This window comes from Panthera pardus, unplaced genomic scaffold (genome assembly GCF_024362965.1).
Source record: "Panthera pardus isolate Hobbes unplaced genomic scaffold, ASM2436296v1 HiC_scaffold_10, whole genome shotgun sequence".
In the NCBI taxonomy this organism is placed as follows: Eukaryota; Metazoa; Chordata; class Mammalia; order Carnivora; family Felidae; genus Panthera; species Panthera pardus.
The window spans coordinates 32,341,843-32,357,693 of NW_026526655.1; the positions used below are offsets into that span (position 1 = coordinate 32,341,843).

A 15,851-nucleotide genomic window follows, 5' to 3' on the forward strand; every position below is an offset into this window, starting at 1 on the left:
GTTCTAAGTAGTAGTCACTGCAGGCAAAAAAGGAAGTAGTCTTCATGTATGATCTGAAGTTGTAAGTGAGAACTCTCTAGGATGGTCTGAAGCAGGGGTGTATACAAAGATTGAGTCTTGGTGTAATGAAGATGTGATTGGAAAAAAAAATTCAACTCCTCTATTGGTAGTTTACTGATTCTCTTAATTGCTAGGAGTTCTTACAAGAAGTTTTCAGGATACCAGTAATGTTACACGAGCCTTTCATTGTAACGGTCAGCCTGTCATGGTGAACTATTTAAAAAGAATCAAGATTTCCTATTAGCCCTAAGATAAAAATTTTCTAGTGGAAGGTCCAGACAGTGTTTATATGAAATGAGTTTGAGTAAAAGTAACTTGTTGCACTGTGGCGTAGCATCTTGTCTTGTGTAAAAGAGCTCTCTAAGTGTGCACATTCACATTGTCACAACAATGACTTATTTAATCCTATTTTTGAAAATCTGTTTTAAAGAGTCTCAGTCAAACCATTCGAACCAGTCTGACAGTGGAGTGTCTGACACTCAGCCAGCAGGACACGTCCGCTCCCAGAGCATTGTGAGCTCCATCTTCTCTGAAGCCTGGAAACGGGGCACTCAGTTAGAAGAGTCCAGCAAGGTAGGTAACACACTTGTGTTCATTGATAGGAAGAAATCTGTTTGACGTTTCATGGGTTTAGTTTGTTGCTCTTTTATTCCTTGGTTAGGACTCTCTGGGCCCTATTTCAGTATTCTTACTTTGACTTCTCCTCAAAAATGAGTATCTGTCACTTGACTCTAATGCCCTAAGATCTCAAACTAGCAGTTTAACGACTTTATCAGTGGCTCACATTTTTAAGAAATAACAATTTCTTCTTTTTCACCCTTAATCAGTTTGGATGGAGTAACGCCATTTAGTGCCAGTGCCCTAATTTTGTTCCAGAGAAGCTGCTTACGGTGCATTATTTGTTATTAATTTAATTTAGACTCACTCCTTTGTCGTCTTTTCCTTTAAGCTTTTTTGGCATTTCTCTGCACATTGATGAATTCTCTCAAATTTTAGTATATGTGGAAGACTAAATTCAGATGAATCCCCTTAAAATTTTGGATCCCTGAGCTTTGTATGGTAGTTTTTTCAATGACACTGAAGGACGAGTATGATTATTGCAAGACTATTCAGAAATACAGAGGTTCTTTAGCCCAAGTAGAAGACATCATATCACACTACCTGTGAAGTTCTGTGGGCAGTGTTGTGTCCCAGCTGTCCTTGCCCTCTGAGCAGGCAGGATTCCACACCATCACCAAAGGACCAGTGGCACACCTGGCCTGACTGTTGTGTTTTTACCCAATAATCATTGTGGTTTTTCTTGTTGTTGTTGTTGTTGTTGTTGTTGTTTTGGTCTGAATCACTTTACACAAGTGTGTTCACCAATGTGAATTAAACAGATATTTTCCCTTAATTTATCCAGTTATTTATGTATGTGGTTGATAAACTGGCCCTTGGGAAGAGGCATTAGTAGGCTGTTAGTAGTAGGCTCTTAGAGGCATTAGTGGTAGTGTGGGGATGGAACACTTTGTCTTAGAAATAAATATTTGAGAATTGGTTCTAATGACCTAAATTCTCACAACACTGCCAGTTTGTTTAACTCCCATATCAGGGGTTCATACTTTTAAGAAATTATGGTCTGCCTTTCCCCACTTAATCAATTTGGGTGGAACAGCCCTATCTGGTACTAATAATTTTATATATGTAGAAAAGCAGATTTATACAATTCAGGTATCTAAAGAAAAGTCTTCTCCCTTACTAAATTTTTAATGGTGTTCTCCATGTGCATTTGAAATGAAAGGCCAAGGAAAACAAAGGTCCAAATGCTGTGTGATGAAGCAGCATAGTTCGCCTTAGTAGTTTCAGGAGCGTGCACCCTGCTGTGTAGGGGTTCTAGCCTGTTTGTCTTGACCCCCCACCCCTGTGTTTCTTCTGTTACCTCAGCCTCAGGTACCAGATGAGAAGGCCAGCACAGCTAAGGTCTGCACCCCTGCAGCAGCCAAGACAGGGTCAAGTTAAGGTCAGGGACTGTTCCTTGGAAACACATTAACTTGGGTGACTCCTGTAACCAAATCTCCCAAACTAATGCTTTTATTTTGTGCAGTTTTTAAAGAAACATGTGAGTGTCCTAATGGGCATTAGAATTCAGCCTTCTAGTCTACTAACCTAAGCATTTTTGACACTAATTAGATGTCATTCATAATTTGGAAACAAATGATTTATATTGGATATTCACAGTTTGTTCAAAGAACCTAAAAGATGTACCCAAACTTAATAAACCAAGGGTCCTTCTTTTGCTCTTTTCAAAAGTACTTGAACCACATTCTTGTGTGAGTTGGCTCCGTGAAATGGATGACCAAATGTGGTAATTCAGGCAATGCCAGAGATGCCCAGATGGGCTGGTCAGCAGGTTGTTGGCAAACTCTCATTCCCATTTCTTGATATATCTTCTTTACTCTAGTTTTCAAAGGTTTCCTCTCATTTTCTCCTGGCTTTTTCTGTGATGGTATTTTAATGATCTTTTGCTGTAATGTTTATGAAGCATTTCTTTATGTATTTTCCAGTAACACAAATGTAAAGAATGCCCCCCCCTTTACCTGCATTGCTGGACTTCTGTGCATGTTGGATGCAAATGTCTCACACGAACACGAGTGTGTGTGTCAAGCTCATTCATTCCTGTGTGACTGTGCACGCCTGCTGAACATTCTCATATTCTCACGTGTCCGCTTGCTAGCATCAAAAAGCCATCCTCATTCCTCAGGAGGCCCTCCACCAGCACTCCTAAACCCAGTTATGGCATCTGCTTGATGTGGATGCAGCCACAGACTGAAAGGTGAACTCGACCCATCACGTCTCCACTTGCCACAGTCCGGGTGGGGTCTGTGCTCGGAGGTCCACCCACGGGGGTGCCCATTCAGGGCAGGTGTGAGAAAGTCAGGGCTCAGAAATCAGGCCGCCCGTCACCCGTCAACAGCTTTTGCAGCAGGACCTTTTTCCTAGATTGTTAGGCAGTCTTGCCGTTTGAGAGTAGTGCTGGGTGATCAAATGCTGTGCCTTGCTGCCCAGGGAGTCCGATTTTCGCCTTTGTGATGTCCCACTGCTGAGTCCTTTCTTGCATGTCCCAGATTCCTTGCTGTTTAGTTTTACGCAAAGCTTACCTCTGTAACTGTTGTGTTTGTTGTGTTTTCTCTCTCCCATCCCACTACCCCTTTTATACTCCTTTTAGGCCAGAATGGAGTCTCTGAATCGACCCTACACTTCACTTATGCCCCCTTTATCCCCACAGCCCAAGCTGGTCACCCCCTACACCGCCTCACAGCCTTCCCCACCTCTGCCGCCCCCGCCCCCACCCCCACCCCCACCCCCGCCCCCTCCCCCCCCCACCTCCCCCTCCCCTGCCCAGCCAGTCTGCACCTTCTGCAGGCTCAGCAGCCACGATGTTTGTCAAGTACAGCACAATAACCAGGCTGCAGAATGCTTCTCAGCACTCGGGAGCCCTATTCAAGCCTCCACCACCCTCAGTGATACAGTCTCTGGCTTCCACCCCACAGTCAGGAAAACCTCAGATCCTGGTGCCCCCCAATGGAGTGGTTCCCCCACCCCCTCCTCCACCCCCACCCCCCACCCCGGGCTCAGCTATGGCCCAGCTAAAACCGGTGCCCTGCACCCCATGCCTCCCACAGTTCAGCCCTCCCCCTCCCCCTCCCCCGCTGAAGATTCATCACGTGCAGCATGCCACTCAAGTGGCTCCTCCCACACCACCACCTGCCCCTCCTGCCCCTGCACCCCTCCCTCCCCAGGCACCCCCCAAACCCCTTGTGACTGTGCCCCCACCGACCGGCACCAAAACCGTGCCACCTGTCATGACACAAGCTGTGCCACCTACACCTGCTCCTCCGGCTCCCCCCGCAAAAAAGCAGCCAGCTTTTCCTGTTTCCCACATTCCACCCTCTCCCCCTGCTCCTCCTGGCCCTATTCCGCCACCCACGTTACCCAAGCAGCAGAGCTTCTGTGTAAAACCGCCTCCCTCCCCACTATCTCCAGTGCCCTCGGTGCCCTCGGTAGTGAAGCAGATAGCCAGCCAGTTTCCGCCCCCCCCAACCCCTCCTCACGTGGAGTCACAGCCCTTAAAGCCCCCCACAGCAAATGTGGCCCCTCAGTCCCCTCCTGCTGTAAAAGCAAAACCTAAGTGGCAGCCCAGCTCCATCCCTGTCCCTTCTCCGGATTTCCCTCCTCCTCCACCTGAGAGCAGCCTGGTGTTTCCTCCTCCTCCTCCACCACCACCACCACCACCACCACCACCACCACCACCACCACCGCTGGCCTCAGCCCCGCCACCACTGCCAGCCACACCCACAGCTTCTCCAGCCTCCGCCTCCGACAAAAGTGGATCTCCTGGCAAAAAGACCAGTAAGACGTCCAGCCCCGGGGCAAAGAAACCTCCCCCAACCCCACAGCGAAACTCCAGCATTAAGTCCAGCGGTTGCGCAGAGCACCCTGAGCCCAAAAGACCCTCGGTAGACAGTCTAGTGAGCAAGTTCGCATCGCCAGCAGAACCGTCAGGGTCTCCCAGCAAAGAGAGCCCCCCTCCGGCAGCACCCCCCAAACCTGGAAAACTGAATCTTTCTGGAGTTAACCTTCCCGGAGTTCTCCAACAAGGATGTGTATCAGCAAAAGCATCCGTTCTGAGTGGACGTGGAAAAGACTCCGTGGTAGAATTTCCTTCTCCTCCATCTGATTCTGACTTTCCACCTCCTCCACCTGAAATAGAGCTTCCTCTGCCCCCCATAGAGATTCCGGCAGTATTCTCGGGAAACACCTCTCCAAAAGTGGCAGTTGTCAATCCTCAACCCCAGCCATGGTCCAAAACATCCGTGAAGAAGGCCCCTCCCCCCACACGACCCAAACGGAATGACAGCACCCGCCTCACTCAAGCAGAGATCTCTGAGCAGCCAACAATGGCCACAGTTGTGCCACAAGTGCCCACCTCTCCCAAATCCAGCCTTAGTGTCCAGCCTGGATTCCTAGCTGACCTCAACAGGACACTGCAACGGAAGTCCATCACCCGGCATGGCTCACTCTCCTCCTCCCGCATGTCCAGAGCAGAACCCACAGCCACCATGGATGATATGGCATTGCCCCCGCCCCCCCCTGAACTGCTTTCTGATCAACAGAAAGCTGGCTACGGAGGGAGTCATATATCGGGCTATGCAACGTTGCGGAGAGGACCCCCTCCCGCTCCCCCCAAGAGAGACCAGAATACCAAGCTCTCAAGAGACTGGTAGTAGCTACCATAGGACTTTATTTTCATGGTGTCTGTAATCAGTTCTACAATCAGCTCACCTGATCACCTATGAATTCTGGTGTTCAGAGCCTCCTAGTATGATGTTGTTATTCAGGTAGTATCCAGCTCTATGTGTGTGTACATTTGCGTGGACACACATAGCTATACACATATAGTGTGTGTATGTATATGTATATATATGTATACATATATGTATGTGTATATGTATATATATATAGCTGAGAGTGAATCTATTTATTCCTTTTCTCTCCTAATCTGAAAATGGGTTTGTGTATCTTGGGTGGAAGAGGCCTGGAAGGGGATTGTGTCCTGTCCCTTATGATTTCTATTATCTATCATGTGGATTGGACCAAAAACTTATAATGACTTATTTAGAAGGCATTTTATAAGTGTCCATGCACAGCCTGTCTGTGCACGTTGTGTTATATCTTAAGGAATAGATGGATTATGTGCTGGTGTCTCAATTTGAGAAGACAACAGAATGTTTGGTGTACCAATGGGGCTTTTGTGTTTGTTCCCCATTTGGCTGAGGTTCGAACTGCTTGACTGACACTTCATGACTGTACATGAAGGGGCACTTTAAATCAGGAAACTCTGTCAGCATCACGGATGGAGAAATAGTGCAGTATGGGGAAGTTTTCACAGACACCGTATCTGTTCGTGCTCGTGCATAGGCAGTAAATATATGATGTAACCAAACCATTCTAGTTGCAGTATCGCTGCCATGATCCCACCCGTATCTAGGATGTGTTCTGTCACAGGTAAGCTCTTCACCTACAATACATGGATAATTTAGTACTATAATCCCGGGTAGTTCTTTTTGTACCATTGGAATCTTTTTCATAAGCTTTGCGAAGCCTCATCAAGCTTGGCTTCATGATCCTTGCTTTGATTTGTTGTGAGAGAATGTCTGACACGGTACCCCTGGAATGCTCCGTCCCACCAGTTGTAGTGTGTGCTTTAGGTAGACGTTGATAGTAGATATCTGTAGACAATTGCTGTATCAAGTATACACATCCCATGTCCGAAATAGTGCATCATTACAAAAAACAAAGTTACCTTCTGAAATGCGTATTTTTTGTGTGTTGCTCTAGGATGGGTGATTAGGAAAGAACAAAACTGGCCCCTGTGCAGGTATCATTAATCAGGTTGTACTTCGTTTAAGCATGGGACTGTCCTACAGGGAGGGAAAAATATAAATGAGCTTTTTGACAATTTCATCCTCAGCTACTGGAGTGCACTAGGATTCTTGCTTGCCATAGCTTGGTTGTGGAGATTTGTCCAGGTTAACCAGGTGTTCTGATGGAGTAGTGTAGTCCAAAGTGACAATACATGATATGCATGTGCAATTTGGTATAACACAGAATTATCACTCTCATCACACCCTACAATCCTGTATGCTTCGCATTATACTTAGGCTTTTTTTTTTGTCCTGTGAATTTTCCTTGGTATGTGAACTATGTACCGTCTCATCAGTTTATGATGATAAAGTGACCATTACAAATAAAATGCAACCTCAGAGCTGCTCTTACACAATAAAAACTAGCCATCCCAGCAGTGATAAATGAGCACATCTTGTAAATGAACGTCTCTACCTGTTGTGAATACGGATTACCAGTGCAAAATAAGGATTGTCCCATAAGGAAAAAGTGATGCCATAGCAGTGGGGCAGAGATAGTAAATAATTCAAAAATAAGCAAAAGTTGTACTGTATACACAAGATATTCCTATAAAGCCACCTCCAGAAAAGTATGGCCCCAGAGAGGATGTGAAGTGGCACCTCACCATTGCCACGGCCCCAGGGTATCGGTCTGCATATTCATGTGCTTACAGAGCAATGTGTACCTTTGTGCATTTTTTAAAGCCCTGCTTCTTTAAAAGGTACTTGGGACTTTTTCATTTGTTCTCAAAGTTCTGTGTGCTTGATATCCTTAGGCTTTTAAAGCGACCTTTAACACATCTGCGTTGTTAATTAACATGCACAGCAGTTTGGGTAATGGTTGAATACAGATTGCCACGCTCCACTGTAACTCACGAGAGAAGGAATTTCCCATTGTGTTCTGCCTGCAGCTTTGTATTTTAAGGATCACCCTTATTTGTGGGGTAAAGTTACTAATACAGTGGCGTATTCATCACTAGGGTTTTTGTTGTGATGGTGGCCTTTATATATATGTATACGTATACGTATATGTGTATATAGGTGGACTTCAGCTTTGCTTGGGGGGGAGGGGGACAATAATGTGCCCTCAGTCTTCCTTCACCCATGATTTGAGCCCTAAGGTACAGCCTCTGTTTAGTCATTGTAGGATTCCTTAGGCCTTCTTGCCTGATAGTCATCTTGAACTGAAGCTTCCAGCATATCACTTTCCTGAAAGAGCAGCCATCCTTTAGAATGCTCATGGCACGGAGAAGAGGGCCAGAGGAAGAACTCTGTCATTCTTACCCCAATCCAATGGCTAGTCTACAATAGGCTGTTTTCTTTTACCTATCTCCAAAGACAGAGAAGGCTATTAATCAACTTTCCCATTTGTTTTTTGTGAAACGCTGAATTAAAAAAAAAAAAAAAAAAAAAGATTATACTTCTAGTGTTTTACTCCCTAGTGGAGTGTTTTTAAATTTGGATTTTTGTTGGGATGTAGTTCTGTGGGCTTTTTTGTTTTGGTTTGGTTTTTTGACACTACTCTGTTCTTGTAACTTTTCTCTGGTGTGTTCGTGGAGAACACCTGCTGCCAAAGGACACTAATACTGTGCCTTCTTCCACTGCCTTCTGCTCAGCAGCTCTTCCAACCCCACATAGCCGCATCTGGTCAGAGACGAAAATCTGGACATCTGAGACTTGGCTGTGCTGAAAAATGAACAGCATGGATGAGCTCATCGTGCTGCTGAGGGCAGTGCAAACAGGTGCCTATTTCAGCCAGTGACTCAGTTAATTAGTGACCCCCTTAACTTCTACCACAGATAATTTCAGAATTAGACCACCCTGGGCTTAAAGTTTTGGCACCAACTTGGAAAGGCAGCAGAGCCTATTCTGTTGATAAAACAACTTACACTAGGTTCTAGGTAATAATACAAATGCTAGACTATTCTGTATTGCAGTTTTATTCAGCTGGGCTTTTACTACTCAAATACATTATTTCTTTAGCTGCTGTAATTTTTTCTTAAGTATTCTTAAGGTTTTCATAGGTACTCATTTAACTGTAAATTTGTTTTTAATTTTGGGGACTTTTTAAGATGAGAAAGATGACATTTCAAAATTACAGGAAAATGATTTTCATGAGAAAATTTCAAAGTAATGTAGAGGTGATGGTGTTTTACAGTCCTCTAAAATCAAGGTGCTCCCGCCCACCAATGGCATACTCTGCTAAGGGCTGTGAACTTTCCTGGAAGTCCTCTCTCTGTGTAAGTTTACTTGCCACTAAAAACAATGCCGAGTTTATCAACAAAGTTTAAACAAAATTGGGAGGTCATGAATAAGTAATTCCAGTGGAGTGACGACTCTGAGATCAAGAGTTAATAGGAGCTGTGCATCCAGTTAGAGTTTGAGAAGCTGCTGTTCTGGGGGAATAGAGCTGCTTATCACCTTGTGTCAGGGATGTAAGGTTATAAAATAGCCTGGAAAAAAAGTGTCAGGTAATGGTATGGGTTGGTTTTATTTGACTATCAAGCCACCAACAGAACCCTTTGTCACCTTTTTTCCCTAGTTTTATGTTAACAAGCTTTTTCATATACCTTCAGAGCCAATAAATTATAACTGATAGAATGTCTCACATTTTATTCAAGTTTAGACCAATTAAACCTCTATGGCCCTGTATGATTACAGAGGTAATTACTTGCTTTAAATAAAGTAGGTATAATAATTTGGACTTACACATTTGATGAGAGGATGTCTAGTCCTAAAACTCCCTTTCAGGTTGCAAGTATCTTTTGGCACTTCGAGTCTTGTTTTATTGACATCACTTATTTATATAAAGTGGGTTATCCCAAACCCTGTAGGAATATGTGATCACTCACAAGTTGAGATTTGATGTACAGAGAAATGCAATACAATATCCCACAATTTTTTAAGATTTATTTTCCTTTAAACATTCAGAAGAACATCTCTATACCTTTACCAGGCTGTCTCTCCAACTAAACAAGTGCTCTGTTCTTATTGTGCCCTCAGAAGGTCTGTATGTAAAAGAAACCTGAAATATAGCTGTAGAGTAAATTTGCTAAATAAAAAGAATATACTTGAGAAACACATAAGGGAAAACATCTCCAATTCATTTGCTCTTTGTTGAAGAGAAGACACTATCTGCTATAATCCCCAGTGCCTTGAACTCTCTTGGAGGAATAGCATTTAAAAAAAAATCCAACAAGCAAACTTTGAGGTGCTAATGAAAGAGAAGGAAGATGAGTATTTGTAGTTTGTGCAGAAATAGAAAAAATGTCTGTCTCACAAGAGATGGCTTCATCTAGCTGAAGAGTGGCCACTTTCTACCAAAGACATTTAGAGAAGTAAGTCAAGTCAGGGTGATGGCAAGTACTGCGTATTAAAAGGTAGCTAAGTTCAGAAGTGACCACAATGATCACGGATGGCTATTAATACCAAGCTCATCATTGTTGAAGCCTCAACCTCTTCTTAGGCAGAACATGCTTGCAGCACTTAAAGTCTTTGCATTTTGGGAACTGTCCATTGTTTGATTTATTGTAACCTAATACCAAAAACTGCCACTTTTCATGATTCCTACTTCCTATATATTTTTTCTCTACTTGTAAATAATCCCTCCTCGAAAATAAGCATTAACTGGAATGTTTCAAATGATTTTGCTTAATTTTATCATTAGCCACTAGTGAACTCCTTTTATAGAAATGTACAATTACGGTATCATTAGCTTGTGCTAAATATTGTAAAAATCATTGTTTACTGTTTCAAAGGAAAATTGCACATTATATTTAACTGGGATTGCTCGTTTTCCCATTTCTTTAAAAAATGGAGTCAAGGCTTACACTGACATCCAGGCTGTGGGAGCTTTGTTATAAATAAATAGATACAGTGTAGGAATATAGTTTTTTAAAGCATGAAAAAGGCGGCAAAAAGAACTGCATTATAAAGTACCTGATAAGAGGACATTATTCAAACCATTATGATTATGCACAGCTCGGTAAAGGTGAAGTTACAATTTTTCTTTCAGCTTTGTTGCTATTTTCTTCTGCTTAAATGTACGCTCTCATTTCATTATGTGCCTTGCTCCCTGATTGTGCAAACCTATATATAGATATATATAGAGATATATATATATATATATGAGAGAGATATATTCAGTACTACTGACGATGTTTTTTTGTTCTGCTGGATTAAGTTATTTTCCAAATTACTCCTACCAGTTACTGTCGGTGAAATATTGTAATGGCTTAGGACAGTAGTCATACAGTCAGTGTAAATTTGTTTTCAGTTATGTGTTTTCATTATGTCAGCTTACCCAATTCTTAATAAAAAGAATACATAGATTTCATTTAAACATGGGGACTTGACTGTTTGTGGATTGACATCATTAAGAACTTGGTTTCGCTGTTCATGTTGGTGGTACCCATAAATAAGCTGTGCGGTAAGAACAAATTAAATACATTCAACTCATTAACCTTTAGTTTTTACTGACAGATGAGAAAGCTTTGGCTACTGAATACATTAGCAATTAAGTAGTGATAATAAATTTTAAGATTTTTCTTCTTAAACAAAGTACAACCTTTTTTATTTTAAAGCTTTGCTATCACCATTATGTGTTGGCCTGCCATGTCGCCATGTCAAGGTATGTACACCGTGAGTTTGCCAAACCAAGGCAAAAAAAAAGCTCTTTTTATATTAAGAGAATTTTATATTAAGAGAATTGTATTTGGGGGCAAGTGATCAGAAAACAATTTAGAGCAACACAGGAGGATACACTTCAGCTTACTCACCTTAGTACTTAACCTCTTTGGTTACTTGCATAAATACATTCACAAGACATTTGGACTTTGTAGAATTTTATTTAGGTCAAGTTCTTAGTACACAGCAACAATTTCAAATACAATTTTTGAAATTAAGAAGTCAATGTTCCCCCACTCATCTGGAGGTGGCTTAATGGCACACACAAAAAACATTACTGGCAACAGACTGCTCCCTCAAGTTTTCCTGCATGATTTCTACTCAACTCAGAACACCAACCCTCTCTGCAGGAGCTTAAAAATACAACTGGCCAGATCACAAGTGTTTACATTCTTTTTTGTAAACCATTTTAAGAAGAAAGATGCATGGACACAAAGTACGAAAAACTGCTTTTCCATAGAATTCTGAAGTTGCAAAAGACATTACCATTTTAATGTGAAAATAAGCTTTTTGTGTTTTTTACAAAAAACCTCAAGATATTTAGCAAGGATCATTTATACATAGCTAGGCCCTATTGTCAATTTTAAGAATTATGAAATTCTTAAGAAATAGGAACAAAGATCAGCATAAAGTAAACTTCAGATTATGAGCACAATGCCTCCATTTAAGAACTGTCTTATAAGGCTCTCTCAATAAGGCTTTTTGCTGTGCTCCTGCCAGTGTTGAAATAATAGAACCTATTTTTGCTACATAGTACTGAGTGTAGTAGAGGGTTAAAATGATTATTTTCACTAATTAAGGTTGCACTTAGTACACTCCTTTAAACAATTTGAATACTGATGGTATTTATCGAAACAGCATATCTTTTCAAGTATCTTCCTGAAGACATCAAGTAGAACTCAGTTTTTAAAGAAACATAGCACATTCAATTAAGACAGTTGTAGAAAAAGTACCAGGCGTTGAGTCAGGAACTCTACCACTGTTAACTAGCTGTTATCTGAAACGAAACGTCTAACCTCCTCAGTTAAAATGGATCCTCTAGCTCTAAAATTCTATGATCCTAAGTAAATCATGTGAGGGAAATCATCACCTTCACACCAGTCAGGAGTTCCTGGCCAAAGACGTTCAGAAGTGAACAGATGGGAAGTGATTCAGATCCCTTCTTTTTGAAGACTTGGCAGTCACGTGCCAATTCCTCCATCAAACCCTTTTCAGAGGGTAAGGTGGCCTTCAGAACATGTCATGCTCTCTCCACCAAGGAGAAAAGGTAATAAAAATAAAGGAACAGTTCTTAATGTAGAAAGGTACCTGCTAAAAGAAAATGAACACAAAAGGATAAAAGCAAACTACCATTTTGATGCCTCTCCAGCAGAAAAATCTTTTAAGTAATCATCAGTAATCAACATAAGACAGCTAAGGAGCACACCTGCATCGCAGACATCACTGTAAAGATGCACAAAACCTTCTCTCTAGCTGGGTAATAAACAGCAGCAGGAGGGGGAAAGAAAGGGAGGGATAAGAATGTCCCACCTAGTGACTTTTAGGAATACAGCAAAAGTAGCAGGCCCTTGCCAACGCTAAGATGGGAACAGCAGGTGCCCCTGAGGGAGATAGAAGGCAACTAGCCAAAAGAATGGAAAATACTGATCAAGACATTTCAAAAGACTCCTATTTACTCCCAATACAGGCTGAATCTCTCGGGGCTAGATTTTGGTTTTTAAATTTATTGCCCTGGTCATAAGGTCAACAAGAAAGTGTATTTTCATTAATTTCCCCATGGCCTTTTAAATAGTAGTACCAAAAGCAACGGGCGGGGGGTGAGGTGCTTAAGTCACTTTTTTTAAATGGAAAAAAAAAGCACTTGAGGAGGAAAAAATTCCCCTCTCCCATTAGATTCCCTCTATCCTGTTAGAATGGTTGCTTACTAGTCAGATTTTAGACTTGGATCATCTTTGCCACAATATTATGTATCCTGTAAGATTTCTGTATTCATTTGGAATTCCTACTACCATCTTGTAGTTTATAAAAAGATAAATGGGGGAAACTTACGATAAATCAAGAAATACTACCTTCACAGACTATTAATAGCATGCAATCTATGAAATATTACATACATTAAAAGTCTCCAATTAGTGTAGGCCTGGCCTATCATCATTACATAGCATCCTTCCAAGACAATATAGAGAATTCAAAACTGTACAAAAATTTAAAATATGCCAAAAATCCAACAGGTTTTTTTTAAAACAATCACACAGATTAGTACTAAATAATAAAGAAAAAGCTGACCCATGGATCCCCCTCTGCTGCAGGTCTTCAGTATGAAGGACTTCATCAGTGTCTTCTGCACCCCACAATCCAGAAGGGGTCCAACAGGCACGCGGACTACCACCAACTGTTTTGCACAATTATCTTCTCTGCTTCTGTAGGTGTGAGCTGTGAGAACTATACTGGATTTCAAAATACCTCCTTGCCTTAAAAATCCACTAAGCTTTCTCAGCACAAAGCTATTTAAGTAAAAACTGGAACATCTAATTTCAAAACAGGTTTCCTAGTTATACACCAACACTAAGTTTAATCTGTCCAGGTCCATAATGAACCCGAAGGCTCAGATGACACTTCAGGGCCATTACTTTGAAGGAAAACAGGGAGTAAAGAATGTCAAGATGACCTAACAAAAGCATGGAGCAGAGGCAAGTTAATGAACACTAAATTCAAAGTGTTGAAGAAATCTAAAAGCAAACAGCTAACCTGCAGTGTGTGGGAGGAAAACCCCTACAACTTTAAAACGAAAAGTCTTGATAAGGGAACTCTATATCTGGGTCTCAGTTAAATGGGGATGAAGTTCTGTGCTCAGATTTGTAAGCAGAATATTAACTTTTGCTTACACCGGATTCCCTCACACACTAGCGCGCACTTGTTCATTTTTCAAATTTATCGACCTCTACTATCCTGTTAAAGGCCTTCACTTGAAGTAAATGCAGCTATTGCCTCTCCCCTCTCACCCAGCACCGGAAAATGACCTGGCAAAAGGCTCTTCTGGCCAAGTCCCTGGGACTGGGACAAACCCACAGCACTGTTAGGTCTGTGAGCTGGGTCATCGCCACAGCTTCCACCTGCTGAGCAGCAAGCCCTCCTGGACGTTTCCACTATTTTTTATACTGATTAAAGAAGATGAGTAAATCCACCTGCCTTACAAACTCCACTGCATTTGAAGCTATAATTTGTACAGACAGAAAGAAATACTTGTTATTGTTTCTCTCAACATTACATTAATTTTTAGCAATGTAATTAGGTAAGTATTTGGCCTTACACCTCTTATCCCACGATTCTTAGTCTGAGGTACAAGGTTCAAATTCTCACCAACAGAAGCTACTAAAGGCAGTCACACAAAACTGGGAGAGTATTTCCCTTTCCTAGAATTGAGTATACTACTCAGCAGCAGCTAACACTGGCCATTAACAGAGAGGACGGTAGCAAGACTTTTGTTCCCAGTGACTGTTAAGAGACTTGAAAGTAGCTGCTATTTTCCAAAAAAGAATTTTTTCTAAATAGTGAAAGAAGTAAAGAAATAACTGGTCTGACCTCCAAGATTCTACTCCTGGAAAGAATGCCTAAGGCAAGGGTTTAGAATGCCTATTGAGCAGAACGTTTCTACAGTTCAATCTCTTCAGAACCTCAGGACCTCACATCTAGCTTCACGCGCCTACTTCAGTATACGATCCAGGCTACCACACTTCACACATCTGGGTACACAAGCCCTTAGTGGCAATGCAGTCTCATGCAGCAGCAGCACATTAAGATCAAGCCAGCGATTGTTAACCACCCTCAGAATGTTTGGGGACTCATTTCATCATCCTCAGTCTACAAACTGAAAAACATGAAGGGATGCAAGTCAGCAGCGTTAACTCATCTGGTGCACTCAAAGTGCTGAGAGAATGCAGAATTTACAGTGTTAAGAGGAAATAAGCCATTGAAACAATTATAAAAATGGTTAAGTATGGTATTTAAATACTAGTTCACTTCTCCTCATACAAGTGGAAGAAAGTGTGGGGTGCGGGTACGGCGCGAGACCACAAGGCTGACCCTTTAGCACAGGCACTGAAGAGCATCCAATGCCACAGATTCTGCAGGAGGAGAAATCCCAAGGGTGTACAGTATTCCTGAGAAAAATCCCAGATTTTTTCTGAATCAGTCTTAACCTGATTTGTTTTACAGAGTTATGCTATTATACCTCTGATATATTTAGAAATGGTCACTTTATTTTAATCCAAACAGGTCAGCATAGTAATAATGGCAGAAAGACCCATTTGTTCAGATTCAGCTTGCTTTTTTAATACTGGGGAATAAACCAAAAAAACATAAGTAGTTTGTGTCATTTGTATCTTTCCTTCATTTCACTGGAGGGGAAGCCCCAGGGCCTTTTGATAATCTGGGAAGACCTGACTATTCAGGGAAGCATAGCCCTGCTGAGCTTTACTCAGAATAATGCATGATAGACTCAACATAATTCCCGGGAAAGAGCCCAGTCACTCCATTCATAACTCCCTCATACCAACCATCATCATTCTTCTTGATGACATAAATAATGGCTCCTTCCTGAAAGGACAGCTCATCTTCCTTGTCTTTTGTATAATCATAAATTGCCACAACTAGAGGGAAAAA

General features: G+C 41.8%; 2 protein-coding genes across 51 annotated transcripts in view; one reads left to right on the top strand and one right to left on the bottom strand.

Moving 5' to 3' along the window:
• Positions 1 to 10,845, top strand: part of RAPH1 (Ras association (RalGDS/AF-6) and pleckstrin homology domains 1) — a 106,185-nt gene extending 95,340 nt beyond the window's left edge. The window contains 3 exon segments of the mRNA XM_019446295.2: positions 491 to 633; positions 3,266 to 3,412; positions 3,414 to 10,845. Of these exon segments, the coding sequence (XP_019301840.2) occupies positions 491 to 633; positions 3,266 to 3,412; positions 3,414 to 5,324 (2,201 nt within the window). The 3' untranslated portion in view covers positions 5,325 to 10,845.
• A 485-nt stretch (positions 10,846 to 11,330) lies between these two features.
• ABI2 (abl interactor 2) overlaps positions 11,331 to 15,851 on the bottom strand; it is a 122,397-nt gene continuing 117,876 nt past the window's right edge. For 43 of the 50 annotated variants that reach the window (XM_053905968.1, XM_053905960.1, XM_053905905.1 and 40 more), the window contains one exon: positions 11,331 to 15,838. In XM_053905968.1, the coding sequence (XP_053761943.1) occupies positions 15,663 to 15,838 (176 nt within the window). In that variant the 3' untranslated portion in view covers positions 11,331 to 15,662. The remainder of the gene's footprint in view (positions 15,839 to 15,851) is intronic. The other 7 variants (XM_053906015.1, XM_053906006.1, XM_053906014.1 and 4 more) reach the window with 2 other exon arrangements.